General features: G+C 39.6%; 1 protein-coding gene across 1 annotated transcript; it reads right to left on the bottom strand.

Annotated features, from left to right (window-relative positions):
* Nucleotides 1-3,982: 3,982 nt before the first annotated feature.
* LOC139083971 (E3 ubiquitin-protein ligase TRIM34-like) lies at nucleotides 3,983-18,195 on the bottom strand. The gene is given in 9 exon segments (XM_070624277.1): nucleotides 3,983-5,818; nucleotides 6,096-6,122; nucleotides 6,415-6,456; nucleotides 6,459-6,514; nucleotides 7,738-7,760; nucleotides 11,689-11,919; nucleotides 12,571-12,666; nucleotides 13,266-13,746; nucleotides 18,079-18,195. Coding segments are annotated over 8 exon segments (1,476 nt in total). The 5' UTR covers nucleotides 13,689-13,746; nucleotides 18,079-18,195; the 3' UTR covers nucleotides 3,983-5,240.
* Nucleotides 18,196-19,281: the final 1,086 nt, after the last annotated feature.

Genomic DNA, 19,281 nt, shown 5'->3' with positions numbered 1-19,281 from the left:
TGGAGAAATAATGATTTGTACAAGAAACAAACAGAGATCTTTGCTTTTGTAAACCTCTCTTTTTTATTTATTTATTTTCTATTTATTTTATTTTTTTGAGGAAGATTAGCCCTGAGCTAACTTCTGTTGCTAGTCCTCCTCTGTTATCTTAAAGCTGTTAAAAACACTACAAACAAAAATACGGCTGTGAGATATATGTGTGTTTATGTGTATCAAAAGCAGAACTGGCGTAATCTTAGCAGGTGTATCAAGGACCTGAAAAATGCGGGAAATTGTTCAAGCCTTCTTTTTATTATTGCTTACATCTGTTTGTGAATCTACAATTATCTCAAGTTTTTTTAAAATGTTGCCAATTTTAGAAAGTCTTTTCTAGAGTACCAATGTTCCTTTGATGGTACGTCCTCCGTTAAGCTCTGCTTCTAGGTGGCGGACATGGCCCAGGAGCAGCATGAGGGAGTTTGCTGTGTTCAGGGATCTGTTGGTGCTTCTGGAGGGCCGGGAATGGGGCTCAAGGGGGGTGAGTAAAGAGAGGAGAGATTGCAGAACTGGGCAGGAGTTTTATCATCAAGACCTTTTTATATAGGCAAAGAGGGAACTAGAAATTTCTCTGGAGACTCACAAACACCATTAAGTACTTCCACGTACAAGAAGCAAATGTGGCAGATTTCCCAGATCCCTTTGGCTTTAAGGTCATCAAATCTCCTCATTTCCTTCTCTCTCCTGAAGGAGGGAAGGCAGTGATGTCCTCTGCTGTCCCTGATTACAGATATGACCCAGAGGCTGGGCTGTCAAAGGAACATTGAAGACTTATAATTTCATATTTTTGCATATCCATCTTCTCATTATTTTCGTTCTGTGGAGTTTTCTACTTCTCCTTAGAGGGAGTCATTTTTTTGTCACTCAAATTATTCATTTAACATAGATTCTAAAGATCACTAGCTAGAATTGTATAACAATTATTAAATTGTCTAGTTGTCAGTAATTGATCAATTTTCCTTCACAATTTCATTAGTTGGTATAGATGCCTTTTGCCATTTTGTGTGTAAAATGATCATGTTCTCTTTCTACTGTAATTTTTTTAACTATTTTTATTTGCACTTCAATTATTTCAAAGAGTAAATTTCCTCTGTTTGAAAGGAGACAGCAATTCAGAGACAGGAAGGGGCTGGATAGCTCCCCAAACCGGAAACCCTTGGCTGGGCTTCACAGAAGACCACGTGCTGCTGCAGTTGCCTCCACCTGTGACACCAGCTAGTGGTAATTGAGAGTTAATGACTCAGAAGGGAAGCAGGAGGCTCAGCGCAGGGAGGAAACGGCAAATACACAACACTTCAACTGCAACAAACACAACATAGCCTTGACATTTTCAGATTTCAGGCCCCATAGCTACAGCATCACCCATAAGATATCTTGTTGGGGCAAAGTAGCATGAGTTACTTAATGAACAGGAATGCCTGTGGCCTTTGAGAGCACCTCTGAAGGCACAGATGCCACTTTTGACACATTAGTTTATTTTAGCTCTCCTACAATATATTAAACCTCAAAAATTAACTCATGACCAACATTAAATATAAATACCATAAAACTGATGATTTTGTTAAAGAGGACCACTTGGCATAATAGAAAGTTTAGGAGCAATATACTTTCCATTTATTCCTCTACTAGGAGGAAGTTTTTACCCCATAACATGAAAATAATAATATTCATGTTGTCAAGTCTCCGATATTCTCAGTATTAACTGAAAACACTTAGTGTCTGCGAACATAAATTTATGTGTCAAATTGGCTAGTCCACAGTACCTAGATTTGGCCAAACACTAGTCTATATGCTGCTGTAAAGGTATTTTCTAGATGCTATTCATATTTAAGCCAGTAGATAGAATAAAGCAGATTGCCCACCATAAGGTAAGGGGGACTCATCCAATCAATTGATGTCTTAAAAGAAAAAAGACACAAGACTCCCCACCTCCTCAAAAAGGAATTCTGTCTCTAGATTGCCTTATGACTTGGGCTGCAATATCTACCCTTCCTCGGTCACCAGCCTACCATACTTCCCTACAGATTTTGGATTCTCACCCACCATAAATGTATAAATTAATTCCTTAAGATCTATCTATTGAACGATGTGTCTACACGTACATAATATTGATTCTGTTTCTCTGGAGAACCCTGACTATTACAGTATCTAGGAATGTACTTGTACAGGTTAGTTTCAAAGTGCTTCTGAGCAGAAAAACAATTGCCTCACTTCCCACCCCTGGGAATAAATGAGAGTTACCTGAGCTGGGAGGGAACAAAGCACAGCAGAGGGGAGTACCAGCTGTAGGTGATGAGAGTGAGAACAAACCAGATTTGGACACCGTGCAGAGAGCAACACAGGATGAAGAGATTGCATAGCATCATCGTCGAGCAAAATATAAGGCCACTGGGGCTGGCCCCGTGGCCGAGTGGTTAAGTTCGCGCGCTCCGCTGCAGGCAGCCCAGTGTTTCGTTGGTTCGAATCCTGGGCGCGGACATGGCACTGCTCATCAGACCACGCTGAGGCAGCGTCCCACATGCCACAACTAGAAGAACACACAACGAAGAATATACAACTATGTACCGGGGGGCTTTGGGGAGAAAAAGGAAATAATAAAATCTTTAAAAAAAAAAAAATTGCTGACTTGTAATTATAAACAAAAAATATATATATAAGGCCACTGGAATCCCATGTTAATGAGTGCAGGTTACATGTTTATTCCATTGAAGATGTGAAGTCTCCAGATGAGGCTACTGGTCACAGTTGCGTGCTACTTAACTCTACTGCATGCATATTGTCTATGGATGATCCTGCAGGTTGGATCTTCCTTATTCCCTGAGATTCTCCTCAGTACACTCAAACTTTTCACTGTGGATGGACATCTGCTTCATTGATGGCCCAGCACAGCCCTGAGGCCCCAGAATTACCAGAAGGAGTGATGCTCAGTGGTTCAGAGGTGATGGGGAGAGAATAGCCCTAGAATGGATCTGCACATTGCAAGTCCACACGTGGTATCCACCCACATTTTTGAGTCCAGGATAACTTCTCTGGTTGTTTGCTGAGAAGACAGAGTGTAACTGGGAGCAACTTAAAATTTCTATATTCTCTTTACCAAAGGGCTTCATTTTAGGACCATGAGCCTCTGTTAAAAAGCAGAGTCACTCAGTATGCAGATCTGTTTGGTTGTATATGAAAATTCAGGTCTTTATTTCCTTGTAATTAGGTACTTCATCCTGAACTGGAGGACTGGACATTCCACTAAATGAGAAGATGTGAATGTCCCTGTAGATTCATTTCTCCATAATTCAAGAGCACAGATTTTAGCTAGTTAGTGACAGCCTCAGTCATTGTAACAATGGGGTGACAGGATTGCCGAGGTCAGAGGGAAAATTTAGAAGATCAATTTCCTCAATATTCCGTTGATGAGCATGGAGATATGGATGTGTACATACAGACAAACACACACATACAAAAAATACTGGACATATTCACCTTGGAATTCTTCATTTCAAAAGGTCATCCAAAGATGAGGAAGTTGGGAATTCCTGGGGACAAGCAGGGATGAGAGCAGATACCACTTGACCAATCAGTGCACTTATTATTTTTTTTAACTGTGAACTTGGTTGAGGGAAGAGTTTTGAATAAAAAATACCAGAAGACATGGGGGTCCCAACCACTTGCTGAATGAACATCCACTGAAGAAATAATTCCTCTCCTATCTCACAGAAGGTGGAGAACAGGCTTTCTTTTTCATGTCTGAGAACTTTCATTTCACCGCAAAAGTAAGGCTGACCATAGCCCACAAAACACCTACACCACTCTTAAGAAATTCCACAATTATACTTCTGACTCTTACTGTATCATTGTGACTAATAACTTTTTCAAGTTGGGTAAAGAGAGCCCAAATTGAAATTCAACTCGGTGACATAGAAGTACTTCAGAAAAAAAAAAAAAAACGAAAGACTGGGAGGCTAAACAGAAACATTTATTTACAATAAGCTAAAATTTAAAAAATTGTAATCCTTTAAGTTATTGTATTGCTTTAAAAAAGGCAAGGATAATAATGTTTAAAGTAAACTAATATGAATTCTTAAAATCTTTCATTTCAGTCACAGTGAGAAGGAGGCAAAAAATAATAGACACCACATCAGATTACTGCTTATGTGCTAGAAATGATGGAAATTACTGAAAACATTGTTTTTTAATTTTCACAATACTACATTCAGTAAATTTCATATTTTTTTATAATTAAGAAACCAAATCCTATAAATTTTAGTTCATTTGGTAATGGCAATTATGTAGTAGCACCAGAATTATAATAAAATTCTAATTGTGATACACACAAACACACACACACATGAACACACTGCACTTATGTATCACAGGCAGAGTTGGAGTAGTCTTGACAGCAATACAGTGGTATCTGGGACCTGAAAAATGAAACTTCAGTGAAAAGAATCCTGCTGTCCCTGTAAACATAAACCTGTTTCATAAGACACTGACAGAGCTCACGTTTTTCAGCAATTAGTATAGCGAGTATGAATTATTAAGTTGAGACACTTAGGTGCTTTATACTTAATGACATTTATCTACTCACAATGACCTAAGTATGGTGCAGTTCTTATACAAAGATTATTCTAAGAAAATAAGCACAGCACTTAAGTATATCATTCAAGGTTACACTGCTAGTATGTGGAGAGACAGACTTGAACACAGACACTCTGGACATAAAACTTCCACTCTTAGTACATATTATTTATGATATTTTCTCTTTATGTCCTTCATGAATAAAGGGCACTGTGGGTAAACATACATACCACTAAGGACTCATTCTTTCGCGGATAACTTCTATACAAGGTCTTCCATAATATAGAAAAATTACTGAAAAGCCTTCCTTCATCTTCTCAGTCAGTGGTAGAGGAAATGAGGCAGAAAAAATTTGGCAGAGGTGTTACCTCAATACTTATTTTTCTTTATGAGGCTTCAGTCTTTTTGCCTTGAGAGTAGGGCAATGATAAAATAAAACTATCTCCTAATGCCAATATGATATTGGGAAAAATATGACACAAGGCAAACTGTACATCCTATTGGTGAATGAGGGATGTTCAAATGGAAAAAAGGGAGGCAATGAGGAAAAGATGATGAGAATGTTGCAAATTAGCTGTGTGTTAAATGCACCCAGGGTAAGAGGCACTACAAAGTGAGTAAGTGTGTAAGGAGCTTCAAGAGCTTGGTAAGCACAGTGTCATGGGGGCAGGACATGTCATAGGATTGAAATATGGAAAAATTCCCTGAGAAAAGTGACATGAAGAGAATTTATAGATGAGAAACCCGTGGTTTGTGACATTGAAAAATGAGACAGTGCCAGCCTCGTAGTCTAGGAAAATTCCAACACGAAGGGGAGGAACAGTCAGGGAAAGGGTTAAGATCAAGGGATCTGAGGAGGAAGAGTTCTCAAAAGCATTATATTCAGAGTGATTCCGTAACCCTATAACCCAGTAACCATGTTTAGGTTGATATCTAGAGTAAACATTTTGATAATTTTCACCTGGTCTAAATGAAACCCTCAAGTTGAATTCAGGCAGTATTCTACTATATACCCCCAGCATCCACGCAGATTTCCCTGACACATCTACCTCCCAGTAATGTTTCCCTGATCTGATATCTGGGGAACCCAGAACACCATAATCATAATAATCTCCATGCTGATATACATTTGTGTTTGGTCTCAGTTGTCTCCAATCCTCAGAAAAGGAAACATTTGACAACCTAGAGTTGACAGGATCCAGTCTCATGCGAACTGTAGAAAAATTAGAGTTGAGTGAGAGATATGATGTAGCTTTATCACACATCATAAATGTATGATGTTGTGAGAGGGATGTTGAAAATAACTTGAGTGGGAATTGGGAAGAACTTTATTCTCTCCTTGGGGAGATAAATAACACTGCAGAAACATAATGTGTATGTCTGTGTTAGAGGGGAAACATGGGTCTTAAACATGAGATCTGCTAGAAAATGCACAGCTCTGAAAGATGAAGAGAACAGGGTAGCGTGAGGATACTGTGAATTCTACTTACCCCAGTAGCGTTGCTTGTCTGTGAACTCTGAAATGACAAAAATCCATAATATTAAATATAAGGTAAGGAGTCTGCACTGAAATCTATTTCCTCTCCAGATTAAGGAAGGGTTGGAGACTATGTCAAGATAGTGAACTGGTGAATGAGAGGATGAACCAGACACTTGTCCACTCTCTATTAAATTTGACCACATAATCAGCATGTGATATCCATCCTTGTTTGTCTCTTTTATCCACTCCTAGAAATTGTACCGTCTTCCCCATTTATCCCTGCTGTCACGAGATTCCAACAGCCACCCACTTGCTCTAGCATTCCTCACCTTTAAACAGTCGCAGCATCCCACTCAGATCAGGAGCTCTGACACTCTCCTTTGTTTCATAGGAAGAGGATTTGGCTGCCTCAGAGTCAAGGTCTCACTCCTAGGGATGACAAAAATTGACCCACACAACTCTGACATTTTGTCCCTCCAAAACCATTAACTTTCTATCTTTTCACCCACTGATTCATTTGAACCTTCTTCCCTGAAAGCTCTGAGAAAGGAGATAGTAGAGTGCCGACCTGGGAGCCAGAAGAACTGTGCTCATGTCCACCTTCTCATTTACCCTCTGTGTGACCTTGGAAAGATCTTGACCTCTCAGGAACAGATTCTTACTTTCAAAATAATATCATTAGCCTCTCCCTCCCTACTTCCTAGAAATGATGTGAAATTATATGAAAGAATAGATTTAACAGGTAAAACAAGATATTGTTATTTAAAAAAGATTAATGTGTGGAAAGGCAACTGCACAGATGTGGCTTCTCAAGGACGTGACCAGAAAATGACGTTGCAGAACCTGGTTACTGGGTGTTTGAAACATATCAAGTGTGGGAATACTGTTTAGAGACCAAGATCTTCACGGTCTGCTCCCCAGTAGGGAGGGCCTCGGCATAGCATCTGAGATTTCATGTTCTCAGGGAACAGTTCCAAACACTTGGTCACTCAACTTTATGAACACCAAACTGATAGTCATCTGAATTTCATGTGTTTGGAAAGAGCTCGATGCTGTCACGTAGGTGTGCAAATTACACACAAGGTTGTTGTCTTTCCATTCTGGCTTCCAAAGTATATGACAAAGACAGATCAATTGTTCGCACCTGGGCCAAAAGATTCTTTGAGATTCAAGTCTGTTTTTGGAAATCTAAACAAAACCATATAGAAAGACCTGGTTTATTCAATTGCCAGGGCAGAAATTTAAATAAAAGAAGTGTCTCCTAATCTAGATGCTTGGAAGATAAAGAAGATAGGACCTTCTCAGGAGATGTCAAGTGCCTATGAAATAAGGGAACCTGAGTTAGATATAGGGATGCAAGGTGAAAAAATTTATGAAGTCTCAGGGGTTTGATACTGCAATACCTTGTCCATAACACTGCTATTGACCCAAACTCTGCACTTCCCACCACCTAAATTCCAGAGAATCTGGTCCATTCTCAGTAGTTAGAGAACACTCAAGCCATGACTTATGAAGAAAAATTTAAAATAAAACTCCACCGAAATTTTCTTACCCTGAGCAATATTTAATCCTAATTGACCACCAGATAATTCTAATGGCTTTAAATCTCTCTACACATAAGGAAAGGACCATGTCTGGTTTCTCTCACATACCTTTTCATGATGCCATTCACATCCTAGGGAGAAAAGAGGAAATATGAATCAAGAAGTGATATACCCTCCCCACTTACAAAGCTTCATCACTTCCCCACCAATCCCTGATGTGATGGGAGTAGAGATGGTCCCAATGTGAGAGCCAAAAAGTAAAGAAAAACCCAGAGCAATCATTCCTGAAGGCTCTTGAGAGGTTGTCAGATTTCCTGAAAGGTAGAAACAGATTTACCCTGATGGAAGTGCAGCACGAGGTTTCCAGATTATGGAGCTAAGACACATTAGGAGGAAAACAAGAGATCCAAAATTTTCTTCCTAAATGCATAAGGCTCCTCATGAGATTACTTGAATAATTCATAGGGTTTTCATTTATTCAATGGAAATTTAAAGTGATATATTACTAATTGCTAAGCATTATGTAGGGCTTTGGAGGTCCAAAGATGGTAAATATTATGATAAATAATCTTAATATTCCTCAAGAGGTTTGCATGGTTTTTGCTGAGGGAGGAAGAAAATAAATGTATTAAGACAGGCATTTCTCAGATCTCTCTTTTCTCATTTTATACACTATCTAAAAGTGACCTCATCTACTCCCTTCACTTCAACACACACATTTGCAGATGATTCCAACTGTTTATTTTTACTCAATTTTGCCTCTGAAATGCAAGTTAATACATTCAGTAGTAAAAAAGCCACAGGAACCAGTGAGTTAGGATATCCAATAGGTAACTTTCTATTCCTCAGCCAAATTGTCTCCTCTCTTATACCTCATTGTCCACGATGTTACCAATATCCACTCGGTCACTGTCTTAAAAACTACAATCTTTACCCTACACATCAGCCTCTACCAAGCTGGTTTAATCCATATCCTTAGCAGCTGTAGCCATCTGATCTTGTTTATTATCACAGATATTTTTGTCTGTCTGTTTTATTTTGTTTGTTTGTTTTTTGCTGAGGATGATTAGCCTGGAGCTAATATCTGTGCCAATATTCCTCTATTTTGTAAGTAGGTTGCTGTGACATGATGCTCATGAGTGGTGTAAGTCCACGCCCAGTATCCAAACCCACAAACTTGGGCTGCTGATGCAGAGTGCACCAAACTTAACTACTAGGCTATAGGGCCAGCCACACAGATATTGCTTTATTTGTTTGAACAGATATGTACCAATGTATTTGGTCTCTTTTACCTCAGACTTACTTCCTCTATGTCATCAAAAACTAGGCCAAGGGCTGGGTCTACACATGACATGAAAATGGGTTTGCTCTCCGTTTTAGGGTTTTTTTGGTTTTAATATGGCAAAAACCAAATAAAACTAGATGAACTAGAGAAATGGATTTTGGGGGGCAGTTCAAGGTTAATTTTGATGCTCAAACCTCACCATCAAGATCTGGTCTATGTCTTTCTCCAAACTCTATTTATTCTCTCTATATTGACTTTATTTTCAGTTCATGAAGGATATATGCATCTCTGATATAAACATCAGAAGCAAAGAGACCTTCTCTTCTCAGTTATTACAAAAAACTCTGAGATCTGCATGGCATTTTCTGCGCTGGATCAAGTACCCATATTAACAGCATCACTGCATTGTTGCTGGAAGTCAATGAAGCTGTGTGGGAGACAAATTTCTATATTTTACTGCAACTAAGTTTGTTTTACTCTGAAGTAGATCATGATAGGATAGGATGCATATTCTAAGCACTAAAGCAAACACAAGGAAAACACCAAAATGTACAATTAGAAAAGAAAAAGCTAGATTTTGTACTAAGAACATTTTTGTAACACGAAGGAAACTAGTTAAGCAGAAAGAGAAGAATAAAATCTGGAGACATATAGAAAGCAAATAGCAAACTGGAGAGTTTAAATACAACAATATCAATAATTGCATTAAATATCTTTGTCTGAATACCCCAATTAAAAGGCAGATGTTGCTGGATTGGATAAAAAGCAAGATTCAATTATTACTATCTGCAAGAGACATATTTTGGATTCAAAGGCAGGAATAAGGGAAAAGATAAAAATATAGAAAAATATATACCATAAAGTAGTAATCATAAAATTGCTCATGTGTATATTAAATTAGATGACACAGACTTTAAGAAAATAAATATTATGAGACAATGGAAAGGGAATTTCATAATGATAAAAGATCAGTGCGTCAAGAAGACATAACAATAACAAATATACATACACCTAACAACAGAGCTTCAAAATACAAAGAGTAGAATTGAAAAGAAAAACAGACAACTAAATAATAATAGGTGGAGATATCAATACTGCTCTTCCATAACTGAGAGAATTGCTTGTATAAAAACCATGAAGAATTAGAAGACATGGACTATACTATCAACCAACTTGCCGGAATTGACGTCTTTCAAACCATCTCATCCAATGAATGCAGAATATACATTCTATCAAATTTGCACAGAAAAAATTCTATGTAAAATATTTTAGTTCATAGAAAAGCTCTATAAGGGCCAGCCCAGTGGCGTAGTGGTTAAGTTCATGTGCTCTGCTTTAGCAGCCCTGGGGTTTATGAGTACATATTCCAGGAGCAAACCTACACACTGCTCATCAAATGCTGTGGTGGCATTGTACATATGACAAATAGAGGAAAATTGGCACAGATGATACCTCAGGGCAAATTTTCTTCATGAACAAGAACAAAAAAGTTCAATATATTTAAAAGATTGAATTAATAAAATATATGTTCTCTGATTTCAGAGGAATTAAATTTGAAATCCACAGCAGAAGAAAAATTAAGAAATCACTAAAATTTTCTAGACAAAATACTTTCTAGTATCCCAAGGGTTAACAGAAAAAACAACAAAGGAAATTTTAAAATAAGTTGAACTGAGTGAAAATAAAAACTAAACAATCAAAATGTATAAAATACAACTAAAGCAATGCATTTATAATTAAACACTATACCAAAAAACACAGTCTCAAATCAGTTACCTAGGATCCACTTTAAAAAAAAAAAAACTCAAAAAAGAGCAGTAAACGAAACCCAGCACACAAACACATGCACACCTTCATATACACACATGAGGACACAACGAAGAGATTAAAAGATGTGAGCAGAAGTAAATGATATGGAAAGGTGAAAAAACAGATAATAAATCAATGAAATAATAAAGTATGTTATTGAAAAAAATCAACAAAATTGACCAAACTTTACTAAGCTCACCACGAAAAAAATTGAAAAAGCAAATCGCCAAAATCAGGAATAAAAGAGGGAATATTACAGTGAGTGCTGTTGAAATAAAAAAGTTTATAAAGGATTATTATGATTAACTATATGAATACAAACCAGACAACTTAGACAGAATGGACAAAGTCTTACAGAGACATGCCTTACCAAAACCTGACTCAAGAACTGTAAAAAGTCAAAATAAACTTAATATAAAGAAAAAACATATTTTACAGCTTTCCGACAAGACAAGCCCAGAGGGAGATAGCTACCTTGTGAATTCTATTGAATATTTAAAGATAAATAAGATCTATTCTTCACAAATCTTTTTCAAAAAATAAAGAAAGTGTGGGAAAAACTCACCTTCATTCTATGGGGGAAAAAATAACAACAAAAAATTCTTGGAATTCAAAGTGCATTTGTTCATCTGTGACTAAGCTGGATCATAAAGAGGTACCTAATAAATGCCTCACATACACCACATATAACAGTGGCCTATGGAATATCACTGTAGAAAAATGATCTTCTTTCAAATGTCAAATTTTCGCACTGCACCTGATACATTAATAAAATTGATGTTTTCCCTTGTTATTCAAGCTTTCAATTACTCCTATAACTTCTTAAATACACACAGGGATGGGGTACTGAAGGACCCAAGGAAACTTTATGTCACCACCAGAAAGAACACAGCAATACAGAGGAGAAGCAAACAAAACTTCAGTCTTCTCAGATCTCAGACACCAAGGTTTCTTCCCAAGTTTACCTGCAGCATCTCCAGTGTTGACCCCTGCAACCGATGCTCCACATCTGAGATGAGAGTTGTCATCAACTGCCTCTGCTCCACCAGCTCCTTCTCAGACTCAGCCAGGTTCTGTAGACTAGTTCCCTCCTCACTCACCAGCTTGTGTAGCTCCTTCTGCTCCTCAGAGTCCAGGATGCCTCTCATTTGGTTAAACTCGGCCTGGACACTCTGTCTCTCATTTTGTATTTGATTCTTCAGGAATGAGAAAGAGAGAAATATACTCAGGTTCTCAGACAGAGACTGGGAGCCTAAAAAAGAAATATTTTCTTCAAGAAATTTTCACAAGGAAGTGACTTAGAAGCAGGGGAGCAATGCTTGAAGAAGCCAACTTTTCCTAATATTTTCTCTTCAGCATATTCCAAAATAATGCTCAAAAATCTGTGTTATTGAGGTCAACTCTGAGCCAAAGTGGATACCTGGGTGTGGCTGAGTTTTCACACAGCTTTCCAGGAAAGTCAAGCCTCCTTGCATTAGTTCTGACTCCCACCCTTAGCCTCTGCCCAAAGTTGAACACTGAGGACAGAACCAAGAGCCATTGCCAAAAGTCATCCCCCAGAAGAGTCAAAGGCTCAAAACCATGAGGAAAAAAACAGAATTCACTAGCCATCCTCATCGGAGAGTGCATCTAAGTAAATACCTCCCTCCTGGTATCCATGTCCATTTGGAATATGTTCACTTTTCAACCCCCAACCCTGTCACAGAAAGGATAAGGAAGAGGACTAATCAAATGAATTTTGGACATATCATCTGTCAGGAACAAAGAGGAAGGGAGCATCTTCTGAGTAACACCAAAGGTCCTGCCCAGATTTCAGTCTAACTCACTCAGGAAGTGTTTCCTCCTACCTTCCAGGCAGTTCTCTTTTCTCTGATGTCAGCTTCCAACTCCTCAGCTTCCCGCTGCCTCGCCCTCAGCCCCTGCAGAGTTGCCTGGAGCTTGTTCTGTAAGAGAGGAATCAAACCAGAGTCAAGCACTGGGCTTCTCAACATAAAATTATAGGATAAATGAGGATGAAATCAGGCTATTCTCCGGAGAAACTAGAGTTTACAGGAACTGTGAGAATAGCGATTAGAATCTATGACTTGGAAGAAAACCTGAGGTGGTGAATGTGTTCTTTAAGACTTAGGTGGTGGAAGTCAGCATTCCCTTCCCAAGAGAATACTGATTCTCTTTGTCCTAGAAGAAGAAACGTGATCCCGAGGGAAGGAAAGAACATATATCCTTATATACCCAGTTGCTCAGTTAACCCTCCTGTTCAAAGAGATGATAAGAGCTCTTCTTGGGCACCAAATCTCCACCTACTAGCACAAGGTACAAAAATATCTACTTCTGGTTAAGAGTCTGTATTGTAGGGTTATCATTTTGTAATTGGAAGGAATGCACAGAAATGGCTTTCAGGCCTCAGAAGGTGAACATAGGAAGAAAAGAAATCACAGGCCTCAGGGCTGTCGTGACAAGGTCATTAAAGTAGACTGCAAAGTGGATATTTTCCATGAAGTATCATTCTCTGCCCTCTCTTTTCTCCATCCTGGTCTCTTACCTGATATTCCTGGTCAACCTCCTCCCTGAGGAGTACATGGTGACGACGGTGCTCCTGAGACCGCTCACAAAGCCAGCAAATGACCTTCCCATCCTCCTTACAGAAGAGCTGGAGTTTCTCTTCATGGTGCACACAGAGATCTCTCTTTGGCCCCTCTTCTGGGCTCAATTTGACCTCCTTGAGCCTCTCCACTATGTTGGCCACATGCCGATTAGGCCGCATGTTAACAGGTTGGTAAGTGATTCTGCACACGGGGCAGCTGCCCTCTCCTCCTTGGTCAATCTTGGACTCTTTGTTCTTTGTGGTGATGCAGGCTTGGCAGAAGCTGTGGCCACAGTCTAGGCTCAGGGGTTCTGTCAGGAGCTCCAGGCAGATGGGGCAGGTCACCTCCTCCTTTATGTTCACCAGGATTCCTGAAGCCATCACAGATGCTCCCCTGTCCTATTTGACTGACTTCTGAGGCTCCTCTACTCACAGATCCCTGCATGATTGCGAAAGGTGAAAGGGGCAGAATAAGAAAGATAAGAATAAAATGACACTAATTATGTAGAAACCAAGGACAGGCCAAGACCAAAATATTGAAGGACAAAAAGAAAAGGTAGAGAAACAAAGAAGCTTGTTGACCTGGTAAAAAGGACTTTTTATAGTAATTTCAAACACTTTACTCCTATTCAAACCATAGGAGAAATTCCATCCTTATCTGTGCAATGATTGGTATTTTCCTTTAATTTCACTGAATGAAAGGATGATCTGAAGACTTTTCTACCAAGATCCTTGTGTGACACACCATCTATCCCGCTTGTTCTTTCCCAGGCCAAAAGCACATCCTCAACGGTAAGAGCCCCAAACCACTTATGCCTCTGGGGTTTCACACTTGCTGTCTTCTCTCAGCATGGAATGCTGCCCCTGATATCAGAGTGACTCACGCTTATCCTTAAGTGAACTCTCTGTAGACCTGTTGTCATATCTGAAAAGCTTTCTCTGGCTAAGTTATTTATAATGTAACCATTGCCATCACTTGCTATACATTTGTGATGATTTCTCGTATAACCATGTGACAATGTATGTGTGTACATGAGAAGATCAAACCCTTTATCAGATGTGTAAATAGAGATAATAAGTGACTTACAAAGGTTATTTATCTTCAATTCACAGAGTTGGAATGAACCTATTATTTGGGGTCCTACTTCAGAGGTCTGTCATCTCCTACCTCACCGAGTTTTTCAAACTCGAACAGAGGAAACTTCATAGACTGAATTAATATCCCGTGCAATCGGGCCTGTGGAAGTGAAGAAAGCCACACTAGCTGGTTGTTTCTGAGGAGCTTTGTGTTTATAAATGGTGAGATTTCAACTTGACCTGGAAAGATGCCAAGGACATTGATAGGAGCCTAATTGTGTGTGTGGATGTGGACGGTAGACAGGGAGATGGTATGGATATCCTCAAAGGGTCACACATGTTGTATGCGGAACAGTAAAAACACAGGTGAAATGAATTTGATTCTTCAGAAAGAAGGCTCAAAATTTTTGTCAAGATGATTCTACAAATTACCATTGATGATGAATTATGTTAGCATATTTAGCTCTGCACTTGGGGTATGAAGTGTTAGATTGATCCAAAGTGGAATTGAGGAGATCAGTTAGGATGCATGCACATTGAGGGACAAGGTGATGAAGGGAATGAAGAGTACCAAATGAGTGAGAGACGAGATAAGGTAGAAGGATAGGACTGCGACTTAATTGGTATGTGGGAACAAAGGGTTTCCATCAGGCCTGAGTTCTTTCTTCTTATAAAGATGATATTGGCGTAGTTTTCTCCTAGTAAGTTTTTTTATTTCTTTCTTTCTAGGAAATCTACTGGGTTACAATAAAGTGGAAGTTCAGCTACCTTGATCGTAAAAGTGGCCTGATCTAAAAAATGATTTGTATGGGAAGACTTTGTATAGACTTTAAAAGCCAGTGGTAAGCATAGACCTCATTTTTTCACAAAGGGAATGTGACTGTTATAATCAAATATGTCTGTTTTAGGCGTGTGGAAGCTATGCTCACGGGCTTTCACAAGGTAATCAGTCCTTTGTAGTCCTAGGCTTATCTAACCTAGCTTTACATGTGTTCACCTAGTTTGGCTTTTCATAAAGCTGAGATGAGAGGGATAAAGCATTTCCTGTACCACTCTAATATCCATCACTGAGACCCACCTGAGGAAGCAATGTAGGCATGCTGTGACTCCTATCCTGTATCCCCCAGGTAAGCTGTGTGAACTTGGAAGCTTATGTCTTATTAGGTCACATAGATCTAAATGGTTATCCAGATTGCAAACTGTTGCTGGTGCTCAGTCAGAGGCAGGATCACAGAATGTAGCACCATTATGCTTATTCTCTGCCCTGCACTCAATATGGCCCTGTGGCCACTGGCTAGGATTAAGAGTGCTGTCAGGAGCTCCAGGCAAAAGGAGCTATGAGGCAATAAACAATTAAACAGAAGATCTCAGTAGATATTACTGTCTTGATAGTTTCCAAAGTTTGATGGTAAAAGAAAGATCTCCAGCATGAGGCAACCAGTAAATTTTCGCTTTGCTCCACACAAAGGAAGGAAAAGCTATGAAGGTTGCATAGAGATAAATTTAGACCTTCTGAAAGTGTCTACCTGTGCCACATACATCATAAATGAAGGAAACCTGATAAAGAATGAGGTTGAAGGTGAACCAGAAATGTAATCCAGCTAATAGTACAGATACTGAAAATAATCCAAAGGTCATATGCAGTTAGACCCTGGCTGCAGGGACTACGGCTCAGATCAGAATCTGATGAATAGCAAGATCAGAGATAGTCATTATACCAGGGGTAGATATTACGTGATAATGCCTACATCTGTTTATGACTCAAGCTGTGTTGCAAACATGGGGGGCAGGTCTAAAATTATTTCTCTTCCCACTGAAGATCTAACCAATGCATCAAGAGCCTATAGTGCAGGAAGGAGCAGAGCCTGCTTTCTTCTGTGGGATTAGAAAATACTTTTCCTATTGGGCTACAAGGAGCTAATGACAAAGAAGCTGCTACGATGGACACAGAAGGGCAATGTGCAGAGGAGCTGGAGTCCTCTCCTTTGGAAGATGACCCCACCTCTGCCTAAGCAGTGTCCCAAGGGCTCCACAGCAATCAGGGAGATAGATATGGGAACATGAGTGGTGTCTGCCTGATAGAATTCACAGGTCGGTTGGCTGACATAGGTGTCAGGTGATTGCGCCTTACACATGGATCTTCTGACATCTGAGCTGATTAGAATACAAACTCAAAATGTTCCACAGAAGCCAGCTAAGAACAAGTGAAAAATTACATTAAATATGTAAAATTCCAAACAACAAGGATATGGACAGAATTTCCTTGTTTTGTCATTGAAACTAAAAACTTTCTGTAACCATGATGAAATCACAAATTACTGGTGTTAAACGGAAGGAGTCACTTTTCCTAAATGAAATGCAAAGACAAATTTGCCAGGTAGTCATCTAACACTGTTTAACATAAACTCCTTATAATCCCAGCGAATGAAACATTGGAGCAGAAAAGTAACAAATCAATCATAAATCCCCGGGAGAACTCACATGACAGAGGCATACTGTACCAGATCAGATGACAGGTGCCTGGAGCTGACTTATGGCTGAGAGGGGGACAAGATTGTGCAGCAGAGGTGACAATCTCCAAAGTCAACTTTGATAAACTAACATTGGGTCACATGAGGGGAATTCAGAGGGAGAAAACTGATTTGACTGGTGTCCTCCGTATGCCTGAGTAAGATGGGTGTAGCCGTACCTTCTTTAGGAGGTGAAAGTGAACACAGAGACTTCCACACTCTAACTTCCTTCCCTCATGGGTCTCAGGATCTTGTTGTCATACTACTTCTTCTGACATCTTCTTATATCATTAACATCAATCAAGTAACTCATTTTGTTTATTAAAGTTGGAAAAGATACCACTTCTGGACATTCTACCTTCATTTTCCTCTCACTCCTGATCTCTCTCTAATCTGAGATTTGTTTCTTTGTGACAGGTGTGGCTCATGGAGAAGAATGAGCAAGGTTAGTGATTTTTTAAGGAACTGCACCAATTTCCTGTGTCTGGACAAGTGAATCCATGCCAGGTGTCATTCTGTCATGGTTCCTACGCACAGAAAGGCCTAGGTGAGGAGAATTTATCTACAGAGTCATACGGAAACACTAGATTGTTATACTGATAGACATTAAACTACTAGGATTCAAATATCCCTCTGTCTGTGCTCCTGTTGTTGGGGGAAGGGACTTTCTAACTCTGGTAAAGCCAGGAGTCTGGTTCTCCTTCGCAAGGGACAATTCAAAACTTTAGAATGGGGAGGAGACATATAAATTCAGCTTGGAGATATAACAGTCTCTCCATGAAACAAAGAAAGTTTTTCACTTTTCCACATTTCTTTTCTTCCTTTTTTATTTTTACTTTTTGTGAGGTAGAGTAGCCCTAAGCTAACATCTGTGCCAATATCCCTGTACTTTATGTGCGATGCCACCACAGTGTGGCTCGAGGAGCCATGCAGGCCTGCACCCTGCCAAAGTGGAGTGGGTGACTTAATCACTACCCAGCTGGGCTGGCCCCAAATTTCCCTTCTTTTAAGACCACATTATCCCAACTGTACTTCAGTCAGCACTTTCTGCAGGAAGCCTGTGAGCTGAACCTTTCTCCTGCTTCGGAACAGCTCCCTGAACACAAATTAAATTCACCCAAGCAAATTCAGATCTTTCCTCTGAACTCTCCCAAACTCTGCCCTCTATGAACTACTCAACAAACCTTCAGACACCAATGGAGAAGTTGTGATTCCTTGGAGATGAGTGAAGGCAGGCCGCCGGCAGACACGGTCAGGATTCACTCGGCAAACCAGGGTCCTGATCTTCAGGAAGAGAGCCCAAGGAGCCAAGTGAAAATGAAAGTTGAATTCTTAGCAGATTGAGGAGAAGAAGAGAAACTATGGACCAATGAGCGGCCTCCATAAAGTGCCCTTGGGAAATGATAAGGTTTGTGCCCGGGCCAACTGAGGCCATGAATGCTTTCTTATTCCTATCTCCATTTTAGTCCTGGAAGCTCTTCAAGGTAATTCGACCTTTGGACACTAGGCTTACCTAGGCAATAGAATTTCACACACACCTACCTGCTCTTGTTTTCTTACAATGAGTTGTCATGAGAGAGGAATAAATTACCTCCTTCACTACAGAGCAGACACTTACTGGCCAGATAGCCCATTATTTCTATTTCTCTGAGCCCACAAGTAGGTTGAGAAGAGTTGGAAAAGAAAATGCCAAATGACACTAGGACACCACCAAGTGCTGCAGGAACCCTCAGTGCTGCAGTATCTGCCCTGCTGTCTCACTGAAGGAGGAGAACAGGATTTACTTCATTCCTAAGGACTGCTGTAGCCTTTCAGCTCACTGGAAAGAGTGAGGCTGATGAGAAAAGGAAGCACTGACCTACAGCATTGCTGAGGGAGCCCATGACCGAAGTCCTGGCCCTTCCTCTATCACTGTAAAGTCATAATGGAAGCCAGCAACCTGAGAATGGAGATTGATCTGGGAAAAATGAGAAAAGGTTATCCATTGAGAGAGAATTCCTGTGGAAGTAGAAACGAATGTCAAATCAAATTGTACCTAGTGTATTCATTTAGATTAAAGAGGCTGCTCCCATAATTAAAATAAGTAAACAGGATAAGTAACTTTGAAAAAGATAAAACCTTCTTTTCTAATGAAGACATGTTTTTTATGTGCATAAAACAGTGTTGCTAACTAAAGTCATGTACCACATAACAACGTTTCAGTCAATGATTAACCAAACATATGATGGTGGTCCCATAAGATTACTACCATATAGCCTAGGTGTGTAGTAGGTTACTGTCTAGGTTTGTGTAAGTGCACTGTATGTTCACACAATGACAAAAGCACCTAATGATGTATTTTTAGAAATTATCCCTGGCCTGAAGCTATGGACAACCGTATAGGCAGA

The sequence above is a fragment of the Equus przewalskii genome, chromosome 6 (genome assembly GCF_037783145.1).
Source record: "Equus przewalskii isolate Varuska chromosome 6, EquPr2, whole genome shotgun sequence".
Classification (NCBI taxonomy): domain Eukaryota; kingdom Metazoa; phylum Chordata; class Mammalia; order Perissodactyla; family Equidae; genus Equus; species Equus przewalskii.
This window is presented reverse-complemented; position numbering and strand designations above follow the sequence as displayed.